We start from the raw sequence: 16047 nt of genomic DNA on the forward strand, positions 1-16047 counted from the left end.
AGGACGAACTGTGTTCGCCTAAAGGTTCCCACAATTTTATGTGGATAAGCGGGTTCATCTCCGCCCTCCATTGTTGAGACAAACGGCAGATAGAATGAGATAGAGAGAGAGAGGTAGGTGTGATTGGCATCTTTTGATCAATCACATGAAGAAGTAGGATCCAAGGATCTAAACTTGCAAAAGTCCAAAGAGCACACGTTATAAATATACATGCTCCAACAAGGCTTAATATTTCCATTACAAGAAGAGATGCTGTTAAGATTGTCCACTCTAAAATAACCCTAAAACACATTAACATAGTATTAGAGAGAGAGAGAGAGGGAGAGAGGGGGAGAGAACATTGGGGCCTTATTGCTCCAGCAAAAGTCCATAAAAATATGACAACATTGGAGAGATCTCTAGTTGAAAAGGAAATCTCAGCCGTCCATCATTGATATTGGACAGTATTGGGAGCAGATTATATCTATGCGGGACATAAACAAGTACTCCAGTGGTCAGACCCCTAACGTTACACTGTGGATTCATACACAAAGAAGTATTACTATTGAAAAGGGGCTCGGTTGCGGTGGTAGCACCCCATATTTAATTACCATGTTGTGGTTTTCAATCCCATTGATGCTCTCTGCCTACTAACATCTAAAACTTAAAAAACCTAACTTCTAATACATTTGAAACGGTAGTCGATATTTAATGCCTGAGGTTAGGGCTATTCGGTATTAAGCCCCCTGGCCCATTACTACCCCTATTCTCTATGTCAATCTCTCCCTTCAAGGGGTTTTAAGGTTATATCGATGTTGATGTGCATAAACGACTGTCTATCTTGAAATAGACAACTCGGATTTGGAGATTAAATGGATGGATGGCCCTTGGACTCAGGTGATCTCAAGTGCTAAATGTGATTGATTTCTCTCTCACTTGGGCTACTGTATTAATCCTGTTTTATGTGTTTTTATGGTAGGGAGAGGGAAAGAGGGGATTGTTTTATTGGTGTGATTGAAGATGGTGAGACATGTGTTTATAGTAATTTTAAGATACGTAATTTCCAGGTGCTTTGGTCGTTATAGGAAAAGAAGGTGGTGCTACCAATTATTGAAAAAACAGAAACGAAAATGTTTCTATCGAAATAAGTACAACCTCATCTCAAAACTCACAGAAAATTGTAGTTCTGGTGTCAAAAAACCTTCAAATCGACCTTCGCCGCCTTGAACATCATGGTTGAGAAAAAACAAAGGATTTCAAGCCCTAAAATAATATATATTATAACACATTATCTAGACCATCCATTTTACCCTAAAAATAAGTGTTAATAGATCTACAAGGTCTATATATTTTTTGAACTTCAAATTTCATAGTCAATATTAGAAATTGATTTTAGAGCTATTATAAATAGAAAATTTGTTTCATGCGGGCTGGACCGCATTTCTACATATGCGGTCAAGAAAGTGTAAAGCATCCATCTTAAAGATGGATGCAAGTAGGTGTTCCATCTAAAACCGATGGAAATTAACGGTCCAAATGTTTTCTCACTAGAATTATTAGTTTTAATTTTTAAAATTTATTTATTTATTATATTCCTGATCTCCATGTTAGAGATTACATGTCCTTAAAAATTAAGTCCTAAAATCTATCTAAAAAATAGATTTATTAAGAGGCGTGCACTTCTACATATGCGAGCTTGGTTGCACAGAAACCGGATCCTTATAAATATGGGTGTGGTTCGTATAAGACCGAGGCCCTAAACAATCAAAGTAATGCACACCTTCAAATAGTGCCTAAATATGTTGTTTCAGTATTAGAAAGCTTTATGATATCCTGAAAATTTATTTTTCATCTCCAACTATAAAATTTAGATCTTAAACACTTGAAAACTTGAAAATTCGTGGTTTAGATAATACATTATAAGATGCATTATTTCTAATACTTGAAATCTATTTTTTCTCATGTCCATAAATCTTGAGGTTGAGATGATTGAATTGAAGGGTTTTTTGGGATCGAAACAACCTCTTTTTATGAATTTTTAAGCTGTGCTTAAAAAAAAATAAAATAATAAAATAATAATAATAAAAGAAGAAAAAAAAAGGAGGGTGCGCTTCTTTCCAAAGGTGTGTGTGCTGAAACATCCAAATGGCTGTAAAGCGATTCCCGGGATAGTTCAAGTGGCGGCAAAGGGAAAGGAAGAAAAGGACGTGGGGAGACACTCGTGGATATGATGTGACATAAGCCATACCCTCCTTCTCCCTCTCTTTTTCCCCTTCTGCATGTGGCTCTTGGCATAATGAGCTATTACATTGTCCTCTCTCACTTTTTCTCTCTTATCTTCTCCCTCTCTCCAATTATGTGTCTTCTTCCTCTCATCCCATGATAACCAAGTTGTCCTCTCTCTCCCCCCCCCCCAAAAGTATAAGCAAGTTTCTCTTTCTCTCTTTCATCGCCAATTTTCTCTCTCATCTCCAATTTTTAATTTTTTAGAATGATTTACATATAAAGTTTAAAATTTTAAGTAAAATATAAAATGTTTCACTTATATGCGAAAATTACAAATAATATAATTTTTTTTTATTTTTTTCAAAAATACCCCTCGATCAACTCTAATTTTGATATATTTTTTTAGTTTTTTTGTTAGCATGGGAGTGCTTTAAAACTTGGGGCTACCCAACTAACGAAAGAACAAAAAAACGTTATAAAAAAAGAAATTCCAGATTCGGGTTGACGAAGGGGTAATTTTGAAAAAAACATATAAAAATGCATGTTGACCGACTATTTTTGTAATTTTCACATATAAATAAAACATTATGTATTTTACCTAATATTTTATAAACCCTACAGAAATCACTCTACTTTTTATTTGTTTTTCTCTACGATCCCGTGTTTAGGAGTTCTTCATTCTTCATCCTTACCTCATAATCTTCCCTTAAGTGCACAAAAGTCCATCATGCATGCCTCAAGCTCTTCTATGAAACGTGATTTCAATGTCTTAAGTGTATAGAAGCCACCCTATCTCAATCAAAATTTTCCAATTAGCACATTATTTCAAACACTTCTCCAAACACACAACACAAACTTTCTCTCTCACATGCCCAGAGCCAACAGACACAGCTATAACTGTTTAATTAATTAATATAACTGCTATGTTTCATGATATGCCTCTCTTTCTCAATAACAATTCTTTATCAATACAACCGTTCTCTCTCGCTCTCTCCACTTATAGTTAAAAATAGTGATTATATAATGTAAATATATGAAATACTGCACTCAAGTGAACTTTTACTTCAAACAATACCATTAACAAATTGATTGTGAAATGAGATGTTAAATAGCTCCTCGGACCATCATATGTTCCTCAGCTTCAAGAGAGAGAGATAGAGAGACAGCATTTATAACAAATAGTGGCTAACCTTTGCCTATATGTGGTGTTCATTTTATCGAGAGAGAGAGAGAGAGCAATTATAACAAATAATAGCTAACTTTCAATTATAACAAATGCAAATAATAGCTAATTTTTAATTATAACAAATAATAGCTAACTTTTGGCTAGGAATGGGGTTTTAGTTTTATTTTGTCTAGTGCATTGGAAAAAAACTAAAAAAAACTTTAAAAAACATTAAAACTAAAAATTGAGTAGACGGAAAGGTATTTTAGGAAAAAATAAAAAATTAATTGACCTATTTTCGTTATAATTTTCACGGAGCATTTCGTAGTTTACCAAAAAATTTAATGCCCTTACGTAAATCACTTTTTATTTTGTCTATTGCAAGTTAGTGAGAGAGAGATAAAAGACCCCAATTATACTAAGTAATTGAAATTTGCAGGAAGAGTAGAGAAAACAGAAGGAATAATTTCAATTTAGAAGAAATAATTAGATGTCCTGTATTTGGACACTTAAATGCAAGAAAACGATTGGGGATTCAGAAAAAAAAAGAAAAAAAGAAAAAAAAAAAAAAAAATAGAAAAAGAGAGAGAGAGAGGGAAAAAAAAAACAGGTGGGGGCCGAGGGTTTTCCGAAATTAGGTTTGGGTTTGGTGAGGGGAATCTTTGAGAAAGTGCAAAATTGAGGGGCGACAAATCACGCAACAAAGGAGTTTGTTAGGCTCCTCACATGATCCACGGCCTCACCCTCTCTCTCTCTTTCAAGGAAAACGACACCCTTCTCATTTATTTTATCTTAACCACCCCCTCCCCCTCTCTTTCTCTCTCTTAACCCCCTGTCATTAAATTTTTTTAATAGTAATCTTCTTCTCTTTCTTGCCTTATTATCAATTTGTACCCCATTAGCATTCCCTCTCAATGGAGGATGCCAAAAACCCCAAAGATCAACACACTGTGCATCCTCCTCCATCAACCTCTCCCATGGCCACCAAACCCTCCTCCTCCGCCACCGCCATTGATGATGAAGATGAAGAAGCCAATCCACCACCTGGCCTCACCATTGAAGAGTACAAAGAGCTCAAACCTGCGATCAAAACCTACCATGGCTCCCAGCTCTCCCCAACCGCCCCCGAAAAGTGCTCCTCTCTCATCGTCCAGCGCATCAACGCCCCTTTGAGAGTGGTTTGGCCGGTTGTGCGGAGCTTTGATAATCCACAGAAATATAAGCACTTCATCAAGAGCTGTACAGTGAGAGGAGATGTTCGGGTAGGGACTGTGAGAGAGGTTACTGTCATCTCAGGACTGCCGGCCTCGACCAGCACTGAGAGGCTTGAGATTCTTGATGATGACAACCATGTTATGAGCTTTAGCGTGGTCGGTGGGGAGCACAGGCTCAAGAATTATAGATCAGTGACCTCTGTGAAAGAGTTTAGGAGAGAGAATAAGGTGTGGACTATTGTTCTTGAGTCTTATGTGGTGGACATACCAGAGGGGAACACAAGAGAGGATACAAGGATGTTTGTTGACACAGTGGTGAAGCTAAACTTGCAGAAGCTTGCGGTGGTTGCGCAAAATTCGGCGCAGGAAGCGAGCGGAGATTAATGGTAAGGGAAATCAATGAATTTCAGATCACGTGTTTTGTTTGATATTTTTTTTCCATGTTATTGTGTTGTGTTTCTTCGATTTCGGGTTTGAGACGAAAGTAGATATAAGGAAGATATCACTTGTTTAAAGGAGACTCTCTCTCTCTTTCTCTCTCTCTCTCACACACACACTCTCTCTCTCTCACTCTCTCACACACACACAAATGGGACAATCAATTTGCAAGAAACAGATCACATACCTGGACTCAAAGAACAAACAAAAAGATCTAACCGTTAGGGATACAACTCTCTATCTCCCCATTTAGGAAAAATTTTCTCACTCTAACCACTTGCACCGGAGCTCCTACTCCACATGCAACATAATTCTCTCTAACTACTTGCACCTCTCTCTTCTCTCTCTCTCTCTCTCCACTGGCAACATAAATATCTCTCTAACCAATTGCACCACCTCTCTCTATCTCTCATGGTTGGCTAAGATTATGGTAATTGTCTAATTGTTAAGATTATGGTAATTGTCTACGTGTTATTTTGTTTGGAGCAACGTGTGCTGAATCTCAATCTCTGTGTAATTAGTAGCTCTGCTTTTGCGTTTGGTTCTTCCATCTTCTAGTACAGAGAGAGAGCTTTAGCCTAAGGCATTAATCAGAGAGAGAGGTTTAACTTAAGGCCATAATATGAGAGAGAGAGAGAGAGCTTTAGCCTAAGGCCTTAATCAGAGAGAGAGGTTTAACTTAAGGCCATAATATGAGTGAGAGAGAGAGAGAGAGAGAGAGAGAGAGAGAGAGGTGTCCAGTCTATGGCCTTGATTGTGCCTCGTCTTTGATTCTCCACTTCTTCATGCATGGTGGAGACTCACATGTTAGGATGCTCAGGAGACATGTGAAGTGTATCAAATCACCTTCCTTTTTTTTTCTTTTTTTGATTGTTAACACCTTCCTTTGCTTTCCAATTGCCTATTATTTATACACAAAGCTTACATTTCTTTTGAGGATGGGTGAATAATTTAAAATCTGTAATAACATTAAAAAAATATCATCTTTCGTTGCTTGAGTATTTTATTTAGTCATTGAATAACCTATCTGAAATTTTCCATGGGCTTTTTCGTGTGGCTTTACCTTCTTTTGACTATTTGCACTTAAGCAATGCCGATGTGATTTGTACTAGGTTTAAGGAATAAGTTATATTCTTTGTCTCTCCCCAAGGTTTAAGGAATAAGTTACATTCTCTCTTCTCTCTCTACTAGGTTTGATAAATAAGGTATACTCTCTCTCTCTCTAACAGTATCTCACTCTCAGAAGTTGTGAGCCTCTCTCTCTCTCTCTAAGAGTTTCTCACTTTAAGAGGTTGAGTTTTTCCCAAGGAAAAACAAGGTTGACCCAACCTAGTTTTCACGTGTGTTTGTTGTGACATTCAAGCTTCAAGTCACGATCTAGCCTGACCTAATCTATCAACAGGTACGTACTTAGTTGAAAACTATGTTCTAGAAGTTTACTACCAGTGTTTTATTTTTTATTTTTATTATTTTTTTAATTTTTAAGTTCTTTTGAATATTCAGTGTTCTATGTTTTACAACCCGGATCGACCGGTTAAACAAGCCACTAGCAATTTCAATTCGAAAAGGGGCTGGGGTTGTAGTGGTAATACCCCAAAGCATAGTCTTCTTGGTTTCTATTCCCACCATTAACACCACACCACTAATATCATAAAAACAGCTTACTCCTAATCAACTTGAAAAAAATGTGTATGACCTGTCTTTCCCCACTAAATTACCCAAAAAAAAAAAAAGCAGTCATAGTTATGATTGGCAAGATCGAATATACAATTCAGTAGATACAATTCAGTGAGAATCGGGCAAAATATAATTAAGAAAAATAAAAGAATTGAAGTTGGTGGGAAATCGTACGACTCTAGGGCTGTGTACACCCGGATCGCCCACCCACCAATCTTGGTCGAACTGAGGGATTCCGATTCGCGTGTATTTAAGTTAAAACACTGGTTACTACCCTGAACGAATAGGAGAGCGATTCATGGTAACATTGCATATCCATTATTTCCCCAAAAAGCTCTGGACCCAGTGAATTTGGAAGGATTTTGATTGATAATAGAGTGGGGACGAGAATTATTATCAATTTTCACATATAACGGTTTAACAGGCGATATTTGGAAAAACATCAGATATAATGAACTTCATTGAAAAAGAAAATGTTGATATTTTTTTTTTTATGCAATTTTATACATTCATGAAATAATGAGTTCATAATGAATACAGTGGATGATTTTCTTAAAGAATGCATACAACAGGATATCAATTTCCTGCTTGTTTCAAATACCAAAATAGCAATGTATCAGCTATCACAGGATATATTACAGGCGATATAAACTTCAAAGGCGTCAAACTCGAACATGTCAGGTTATTTTGACTGTGTAAAGCAAGTAATATTGCATAAATTTTTTAAAATTTTTAACAGAAGTATTACAGGGAACGTACACAATGAGTGCACTAATTTTTAGAGCAGTATTTCATCACCTTCATAAGTGAAATTTGATAGCTTGGGTTGCCGTTCCTCTGCTCAAAGTGCGTCAAAATTCAATGAATTTCAAATAGAGAAATGACTTCTTCAATCTTTCCATTGTCATATCTGCTTGGGAACCTTAGAAAGTCTAACTTAAAAATTTAATGCATTCATTTTACAGTTTCAGTATTGAACTACATTGGCAAGTAGCAAACATTTTTCAAGAATACATTGAAAAGAATCACGGTTAACAAGGTAAAGATTACTGTGCACCATAAGATTTATATATAATATATATTTATGGAAAAGTATACAATGAAACCATTTATCTTTCGTATAAAGTGGTCACAATTAATCTTCACCATTGGATGTGAAATTATTTGTCTACATTTATTCCATTGACCAAGCTCAAACTTCAAAAGAAATTACCACAAACTTTGTGATACACCCGTGCTATTAGATTTTATCAAAGATAAATGGTCTTATTGTATACAATCCTTTGATATATATATATATATATATACCTTCTTTTAGAAAGGCATCGTGTCAAATGAGCACACTAAATTTTTATAATAGTCTTTTTACACCATCCCAAGCCATTAGATGTGGAATTTGATAGCTGCATTGTGTTGTTTCTCTGGTCAAAGTTCATCAAAAACTTGGTAGACTTGAGGGGATACACCCCAGCCATCAATTTTGCTATCTCCTTCAAATGGTGTGAAAGACTGAGATTGTTTGAATGATGCAATATGCTCATTATATACTGGCCGAATATTAAAATGCAGTAACAAGTAACAATATTTCTCAATTATAAGAAAACAATCCTCTTTTAATAAGATAAAAAAATATCATAAGACATGAGGGTAAAGTATGTATACCGTATTGATCGTTCGTATACAATTAGTGCACACCAGCGATCATATATCGACTATACTACATTTTCAAAAGAAATATATATATATTTACCTTCATAGGCCATTTTATGTAAAATTTGACAACTAAATGTGTCATTCCATTGCTCGAAGTCCCACGAAATTTATGTGGGCTTTGAGCAGAGGGAACATACCCCAAATTCCATCTGATAACATCATGGTAAGGTGTAACGAACTACATAAAAAACACAATGAACTTACGTTACACTATTAACAAAACATTTGCAAATAACAATGTTTTTTCAAGTAAAAAGCGAAGGCAACCCTCTTTTGAATAGCATATACTCGTTTCAACAACATTTTAAATAACATGCCATGAGGATAGTATATATACTGTGTACCATTGGGGAAGCCATCACGTTTGATGTGGTGATATCCAAAATCACCCATATAAGGAAATCTTATATTATGTGGGGTTGATATTGACATTTAATACTGATAAGTTTTCTAAATTAGTTAAAATACCCATTAAAATCCAACTAAATTAGGACAGTTGATTGCATCTTAAGTTTGACATCTATAAGATTAACCTTATATATGTAGCATCTATATGATTTCTATCTAGTATGGGATTCATAATCTTATATGTACATATGTAATGAGAGAAAAAAGAATATGCATTCTTTGTTTTGGTCACCATATGGAAAATATAGCTTCCTCTAAAGAGAGAGGTAAGGGCATAAGAGGCAAGGCCCTCATATAGAAAAAAGTGAGCTTCCTATAGAGAGGCATGATGTAATGGTACCTTATGAAGAGTGCGAGATTGGTTTCTAGCGGAGAAGTAGATCCCATAGAGATTTTGGGTGGTTTCACTTTTTAGTAGGAAAAAGTCTTGGTTGCTCTCAAAGTTTTCTTCTTAGATAGGAGTATGAGATAGAGATGGGAAATTAGTAGGTGATGTTGGTCGGTAGGGCTGGTGTAAAAGGTTTGCTTGACTAGGTTTTGCTTAGGGTTAAAAAGGTAACTCTATGTCCCAAAATCTGCAATGTTAACTTTCTACAGTAGATTTTAGTTTGTCATGCCTGAGGATGTAGTCCTTTTTGGGTAAACGCATAAATCTTTGTGCTCTTGTGTTATGTTTTATTCCTCGTAGTATGGTTTATATTCTCGGTAATTTTGTTGCTAGCCAGTTAACTACTTCGCATATAAGAAATTCTAGAATCCCGGCATACCCTCAATTTCAATCATGACATATTGTTAATCTCAACTATTTGTCACCAATGGTGAACGGAAGATAGTACTATGGTGTACCATATGACATACACCAATGTATGAATACTTTGTTCTCTATGTGAGCAATTAATGCTTCCACAGGGGCATATCTTGTATCCACCTCCTTGAGAAAAAGCATGTGGAAAGTTTTTTATGACTCCAAATTTTGGGGATCTAATCTCCTCCATTGGGGAACCAATCTCGACAAAAAAGAAAAACAAATGTATTTTCTTTCATATATCATCATTACCATCATCATCATTCGAGTTTTATCGCAAGTAGTTAGGTCGGATGCACCAATTCGGTTATGATAATTCACCCTATCAAGGGTCATATCTTTAGTCATACCAAAGTCATCATATCTCTTCTAATTACTTTCATGTATATCTTTTTGGGCCTTCCCTTTGCTCTTTTAGAGCCTTCCACCTAAACCAAATCATCCTGCCTAACTGGTGTTGTTCTAGGTCAATGTTACACATAGCTAGACTTCTAAAGTCTATTTTCCCTCAATTTATCACATGCTAGAGATACCCTTGAGTTCCCTCTAATGTATTCATTTTGTATTCTATGCTTTCTTGTTTTATCAGTCATCCATCTTAACATCCTCATCTCAGCTACATTCACTCGATGAATATGTTATTTTCTTAACAGTCCATCATTTCTGTCCCATAAAATATGGCTTGTCTTACAACTATCTTATAGTACTTTCCATTCAGTTTTATTAGTACGTGACTATCTCCACTTTGTCCACTAAAGGCACATCTCCACTTCGTCCACCAACCCTATTCTATGCGCTACTGGACACTCCAAAAAATGCGATGTTTATATTCATTAAAATGTTTGAATAAATATTAGACTCCAAACAAATGACCAGAAGACATCACACTTAGGGCCAAATTCTCTCGTGCATTCCATATTATAGAAATACAAGTTTTTATATCATATATTGGGAACATAACAGTTCTAGAGGTTTAATCCTATGTTACAATTTAAATCAGTCTAAATCCAGACCAGATACCCTTGATTCGGGCCTTGAAATCAATACATATGATTTTAGGAAATAAAACATACAGAGTCACTTAAATAGAACACAATACCAAGGGTATATTTACTCATATACCTGAACTGAAAAGCAAGGGTACTATTTGTACAGTATGCTCCTTCGAAATCAGGCTTCAAGTGGACTTAAATGAAAACTAGATAGACTTCTCTCTCTCCATCACAGATATGTTTCATAAGACAGTCATATAATAGATTGTTTCTTCAAACACCATGTAAACAATCACTCTCTATCTCTCTCTAAACACAATGATTCAACCTTATCGGAGTCCAATAGAATCGAACTAGAACAAAATCTAACCACTAAGAATCCAACTGATGTGAAAACCCCTTTGATCAAAAGACATATTTATAGAGTCTTCATCAGTATATAATCATCAATCTTCAATTGCTAAGAATGACAATCTTCAACGTCTATCCATCCACAAATCTATATCCTACTTCTTCATGCGTTGATCTTCACGATGCTAGTTCAATTGGATAACCACATAATTTAAAATGAACTTGAATGAACCCATATCCTGGTCAATGCTCATCTTTATAGTATTTCAAAATTTGAACTCGTGAACTTCGGTTTTAGCCAAGATATCGCGTGAGAAAAATATGGAATCTGTCGTCTCTTATCACATGTCAGTCATGCTTCTGCAGTGCAACTCTAATACATCTTCGTAGTTCTTCAACCGCTCTCTGATGGTGAACCCTTTTGACCATAAAATTTAGAGAGATGAGAGAGGAAACTCAAAGATGAACACAAGCATGTTCATGTCAAAGTTACTGTGTTTCTGTTGGACACTGTGTACAACGGATGCAATCGCTTCCAACACTCAAATCAACTAATGCCGCATATTTTAAGGGTGATAGGGCATCAAGTCAAGAATCCAATAGTCCCAGTCCCATGACCAAATTCCTCATGTCAAGAGAAAAATCCCTATTTTGGTGACCAAGTGCCTACATAGCTGTAACATACAGAGTATAAAGTTTTTAAGGCTTTAATTGCAGGTTTATGCGGATGATGGGTTAAGTCACCTCCAAGTATTATGAAATATCAGGGAGAGGAATAACATGCGTCAAATATTATTATTTGAGAGTTCCCGCTCAGTCCCAAAACATGAAGTTTCGGGGTGTCAGTGAAGGCATATCTTGACTCACGATGGATATGGATGTTGGGGTTAAGCCAACTCCAAATACTTGCTTAAGAGGCTCATGGCCTATATCTTTTAAGGATTTACCCCATTATAACATCATATGGTGAGGTTTCGTTATTGTCCGTCTGTCAATTCTTATATCCTTAACTGATGACAGATTAAAAGAGACATATCGCATCTCATCAAAACTCCTCAATATCCAGTGGAGAGGTATATAGGAGCTATGGGAGTATATGTATCTCAGAGTTTCGTCTCAAATTGAAACATCTTCTTTGTCTCTTATCATTGACCGCAAATCATGATGTACATATATGACTGATGATGAATCAAGAAAATATATTATCAAACCACATCTAGTTCCTTTACATAGAGGCATATTGGGGTCTTAGGAGTATATGCATCCTAGAACCTGTCTCATAGTGAGATGGTTTTAATATCTTCTATCATCAACCATAAGTAAGAAATGAACATGCTTGACTGACGAGTCATTGGCATCATTATCGATCGTAAGTCAGAAAATATAGGGCTGACTATCGAATCAGGGTTCCTAAGGTATATTTGGGCCATCATATCATGAATCCTGAACATATCATATCTTCATATCACATCATATCATATTACATCATATCAAGGGGCATATCTTAGCAGGTATTATCAAGAAATCACGATCACATCTTATCAACCTTCTATTAAGACAATTATCAAGCGTACGTCAGAAACTCTATTTTATATTGACATCTTCAATTTATCGAGCGTTCGTCAAAACACCTTTTCTCTCATATTAACATCTTCAGCATATCGGGCATCTATTAAAATGTACTTAGCCTCATATGGTGGCTAAAGAGTATATTGAAGGTCTTTTTAAGCTTATCAAGCTTACATATCTCATCCATCGTTTGAACATTCATCTGGCGTTCGTCAGAAACCTTGTCTTACAATCCCTTCATTCTTATCGAGTGTTTGTCATTATGTATTTAGTCTTGTATGTGACTAAAAATACACCCAACAACGACATCTTCCTTAATCTCTCCAATCTCATGGATTATTGCCCATAATATAAAAAATAATATCTTTTAGGTACTTATTGGCCATTAATCTCAACTAATTCTTCGTTTCTACTCCTATTATTACTAAACTTGCATTACACAATGTTTCTTACATGCTTGAAAAAAATGATGTCTAAAGATTGAACATAGGCCACATATTCTATGGAATGTTAGATTTATGGTCCGTTTGGACTTTGGAAGACATGGTTTTGAAAATTGTGTCTGCCAAACATGGTAGCACTTCTCAATTTGATAATAGGAAGTGTTATGCAAAATATATATATTACGACATCTATTAATGTTATTTTTAACGTGGAAAAGTGGATGTCGGGGTTCCATTCTTGTCATGGAACCCACGGTATCCAAGTCCTTGGAGATGCAGTTTCCAAAACTGTGCCTTAAAAATTCCAAAACTATCTCTTCAGAGATCGAATCCTATTGTTGAGAAACTCAATATTTGGTGCTTAAATTTTCAAAATACCCAACCTTTAACTCTGAAGTGAATGCCAAATATTGAATTTTAAGAACCCACTGGAAGTAGGTCTTTTGCCCCAAGAAATGATACGGCGTGCTCCATCGGGAGTATGCTAGAATCTCTCTCTTGCGCATGTCTCTCTCCATCAATCATGTTTTGTTTAGATCCCAAGTAACATGTGCTTATTTGAGCGATTGTGCACCAAATGTTTTGTGGGTACATTTTGCCTTTCCAATTCCAATGCAAAACAGGCAAGAAAATTGGACCGGGCTCCCGATAGGTAAAACCTGAACTCGGCCCGGTTTGGGTCCAAAAATTGGATCCTACAAGTTGGGCTTTGGTTCAAATTTTGGACCCAAATATTAGTTGGTTCCAGGCTCGGGTCGATATAGACCCAACTCGAATCCTAACAGAATATTGATATTTAAATAATATTTAATATATGATATTTAAATAATAGTTATATAAATATAATTATATATATTTAGTCATAATATTTAAATAATGCACGTATATGTTTAGCAAATGGGTGAGGATTGTATAAGGTGTCAACCTTATAGTATTGAAGTATGGTGTAAGTCAAAACTATTTCGAAAATACAATTTTGGTGCTGTAAACCCTGGCGATGATATGGAAATCTATTGTTGCCCACAATTATGAAATTTAAAGCTCTAGAAATGATTGACAATCAGCACTTGAAACTCTAAAAAATGGACGGTCCAAATAATGTGTTAGAAGATGAACTATTTTTAGGACTAGAAATTCTTTTTTTTTTTTCTTTTCTATGAATCTCGAGGTCGAGATGACCGGTTTGAGAGTTTTCCGGCATAAGCACAATCTTCTCTAGTAGGGTTTTTAGGTGCACCTTACTTGTACAGTATAAGGTTGGCACTTTATATAAATTGTTTCCTTAGGGTGAGGTTTGTATAAGGTATCAACCTTACACGATTTAGGTGTAGTGTAGGTCAAAACTATGCCGAAAATACAGTTTCGGTGCTGTAAATCCTTGCGATAATATGAAAATCTATTGTTCCCCACAATTATCAAATTTAAAGTTCCAAAAATGGTGACGATTAAACAGATCTATAAACACTTGAAACTCCTAAAAATTGACGGTCAGGTCTAGGCTTGAGTCTAGTCCCATAATATTTTTCTGGTCGGCTCGGACTGGACCTATTGCCACCCCTACTTAGGCTATTCTCCCAACCAAAACATGGTGGGAGTATCAGAATGCCCAGGGCTAGGGCATCAACCCCTTTCCGTGGTGCAAATGGATAACAGTTCTTACGGGGAAACATGCGTTGATTCAATAGAGTCGTAATAAGGAACCATATAGTACGGTCCAATGTACAGATGAACGCAATGGCTAGGTGGCGTGGTCCTGAAAAACTAAGGCAATGTGGCCTAAGGGCCAGGTTGAGGGATGGCCTGGGCTTGGGCCACCAAATAGCCGACCCAGTTTGGCCGTGCCCAGCCTTTTTTTCCTTATTATGTTTTATTTTTTTTTTTAATTTTATTTGGCCCAGCCAAACTCTCTCGGCTTGGCTGGGCTTAGCACCGTATAGGGACCCTAGCTGGCCTGACCTATTGCCAGCCCTAGGACAAATGATGTGTATGTGCACCTTATGAATAATTATATATAATCCTAAGCCAAAATGACTATACGCTCCTGCCGAATAATATCCATAGAAACTCATATAATAATTCTATAGTGCATCTATTCTTACTAAAAGGTAGGGACTCAAATCCCCACTGACTTATCACTTTAAATTACCCAAAAAAAGTGCATCCCCAAAACTTCAATTCAAAAATAATTTAAAATGCATCTCCAAAACTTCAATTCAAAAATCTTCTAAACTACCTTTTTTTTTCCCAAAATGCATAATCTGTGGGAAGATTTCCCACGCACTATGCTCACTCTAGATTAGCCAAATCACGAATCCAGACCAACAAAATCCAAAAGAAAAAAATAAATGAAAAATGAAAGAGGGGGGTTTTAGATAAAAAATAATAAATAACAATAGAAAACTAAATTAAAAAAGAGAAAATATTAAAAGGGGGTTTGAAGAGGTCCCCGAATGATTCGGGATCTAGATAGGCAATTCCCAATCTTCAATGCAGGGTTTTACATTTTTCTTTTTTTTTTTCACCAACGAGAGTGAGTATACAGATTTCTTCTGTGTTATGCATGCTCTAGTGAACATATGAAATAACGGACCTTAACTTTCAATTTTCTATGCACATCCCCACCTATACCTGGTTACACTCCCTGTATCACATGCTTCCATTTCTATCACTGAAATGATAAGGGTGTTATTGTCATGTTTATCTCAAACTTTTTATTTAATTAAGAATAATTTATCAAGTTCCATTTTTTCCATTTTTTTATTGCAATAAAAATAATTTTCAGTTTTAATATTTTTATATTAATAAAAATTAAGTTCGAGTTTGCATTATATTATTTCAAATTAAGAATTGTTTATTATATTGAAATAGCTTTTCTCCCCTTTTTATTTATTTCAAGGTCTCTTTGGCTTATTGATCAAGAGGATTGTTTATTTGCTTTTCATAATTTCCCATAGTTTTTGTATGTTGTTTTTCATAAATCAAAAATTTCTAGACAATGTAAAACAAAAATAATTAAATTCTCAAATGAAATTACAAAATATAAAAATAGAAAAATTTAATAAAAAAT

General features: G+C 35.6%; 1 protein-coding gene across 1 annotated transcript; it reads left to right on the plus strand.

The window, feature by feature from the left end:
* The first annotated feature begins 4278 nt into the window (after window positions 1–4278).
* PYL2 (PYR1-like 2) lies at window positions 4279–5099 on the plus strand. Its single transcript, XM_006853752.4, has one exon. The coding sequence runs from the start codon at window positions 4285–4287 to the stop codon at window positions 4966–4968; it is 684 nt and encodes a 227-aa protein (XP_006853814.3). The 5' UTR covers window positions 4279–4284; the 3' UTR covers window positions 4969–5099.
* The last annotated feature ends 10948 nt before the right edge of the window (window positions 5100–16047 follow it).

The sequence above is a fragment of the Amborella trichopoda genome, chromosome 5 (assembly GCF_054954075.1).
Source record: "Amborella trichopoda isolate Santa Cruz 75 chromosome 5, AtrichopodaSantaCruz75HAP2 v2.0, whole genome shotgun sequence".
Classification (NCBI taxonomy): Eukaryota; Viridiplantae; Streptophyta; class Magnoliopsida; order Amborellales; family Amborellaceae; genus Amborella; species Amborella trichopoda.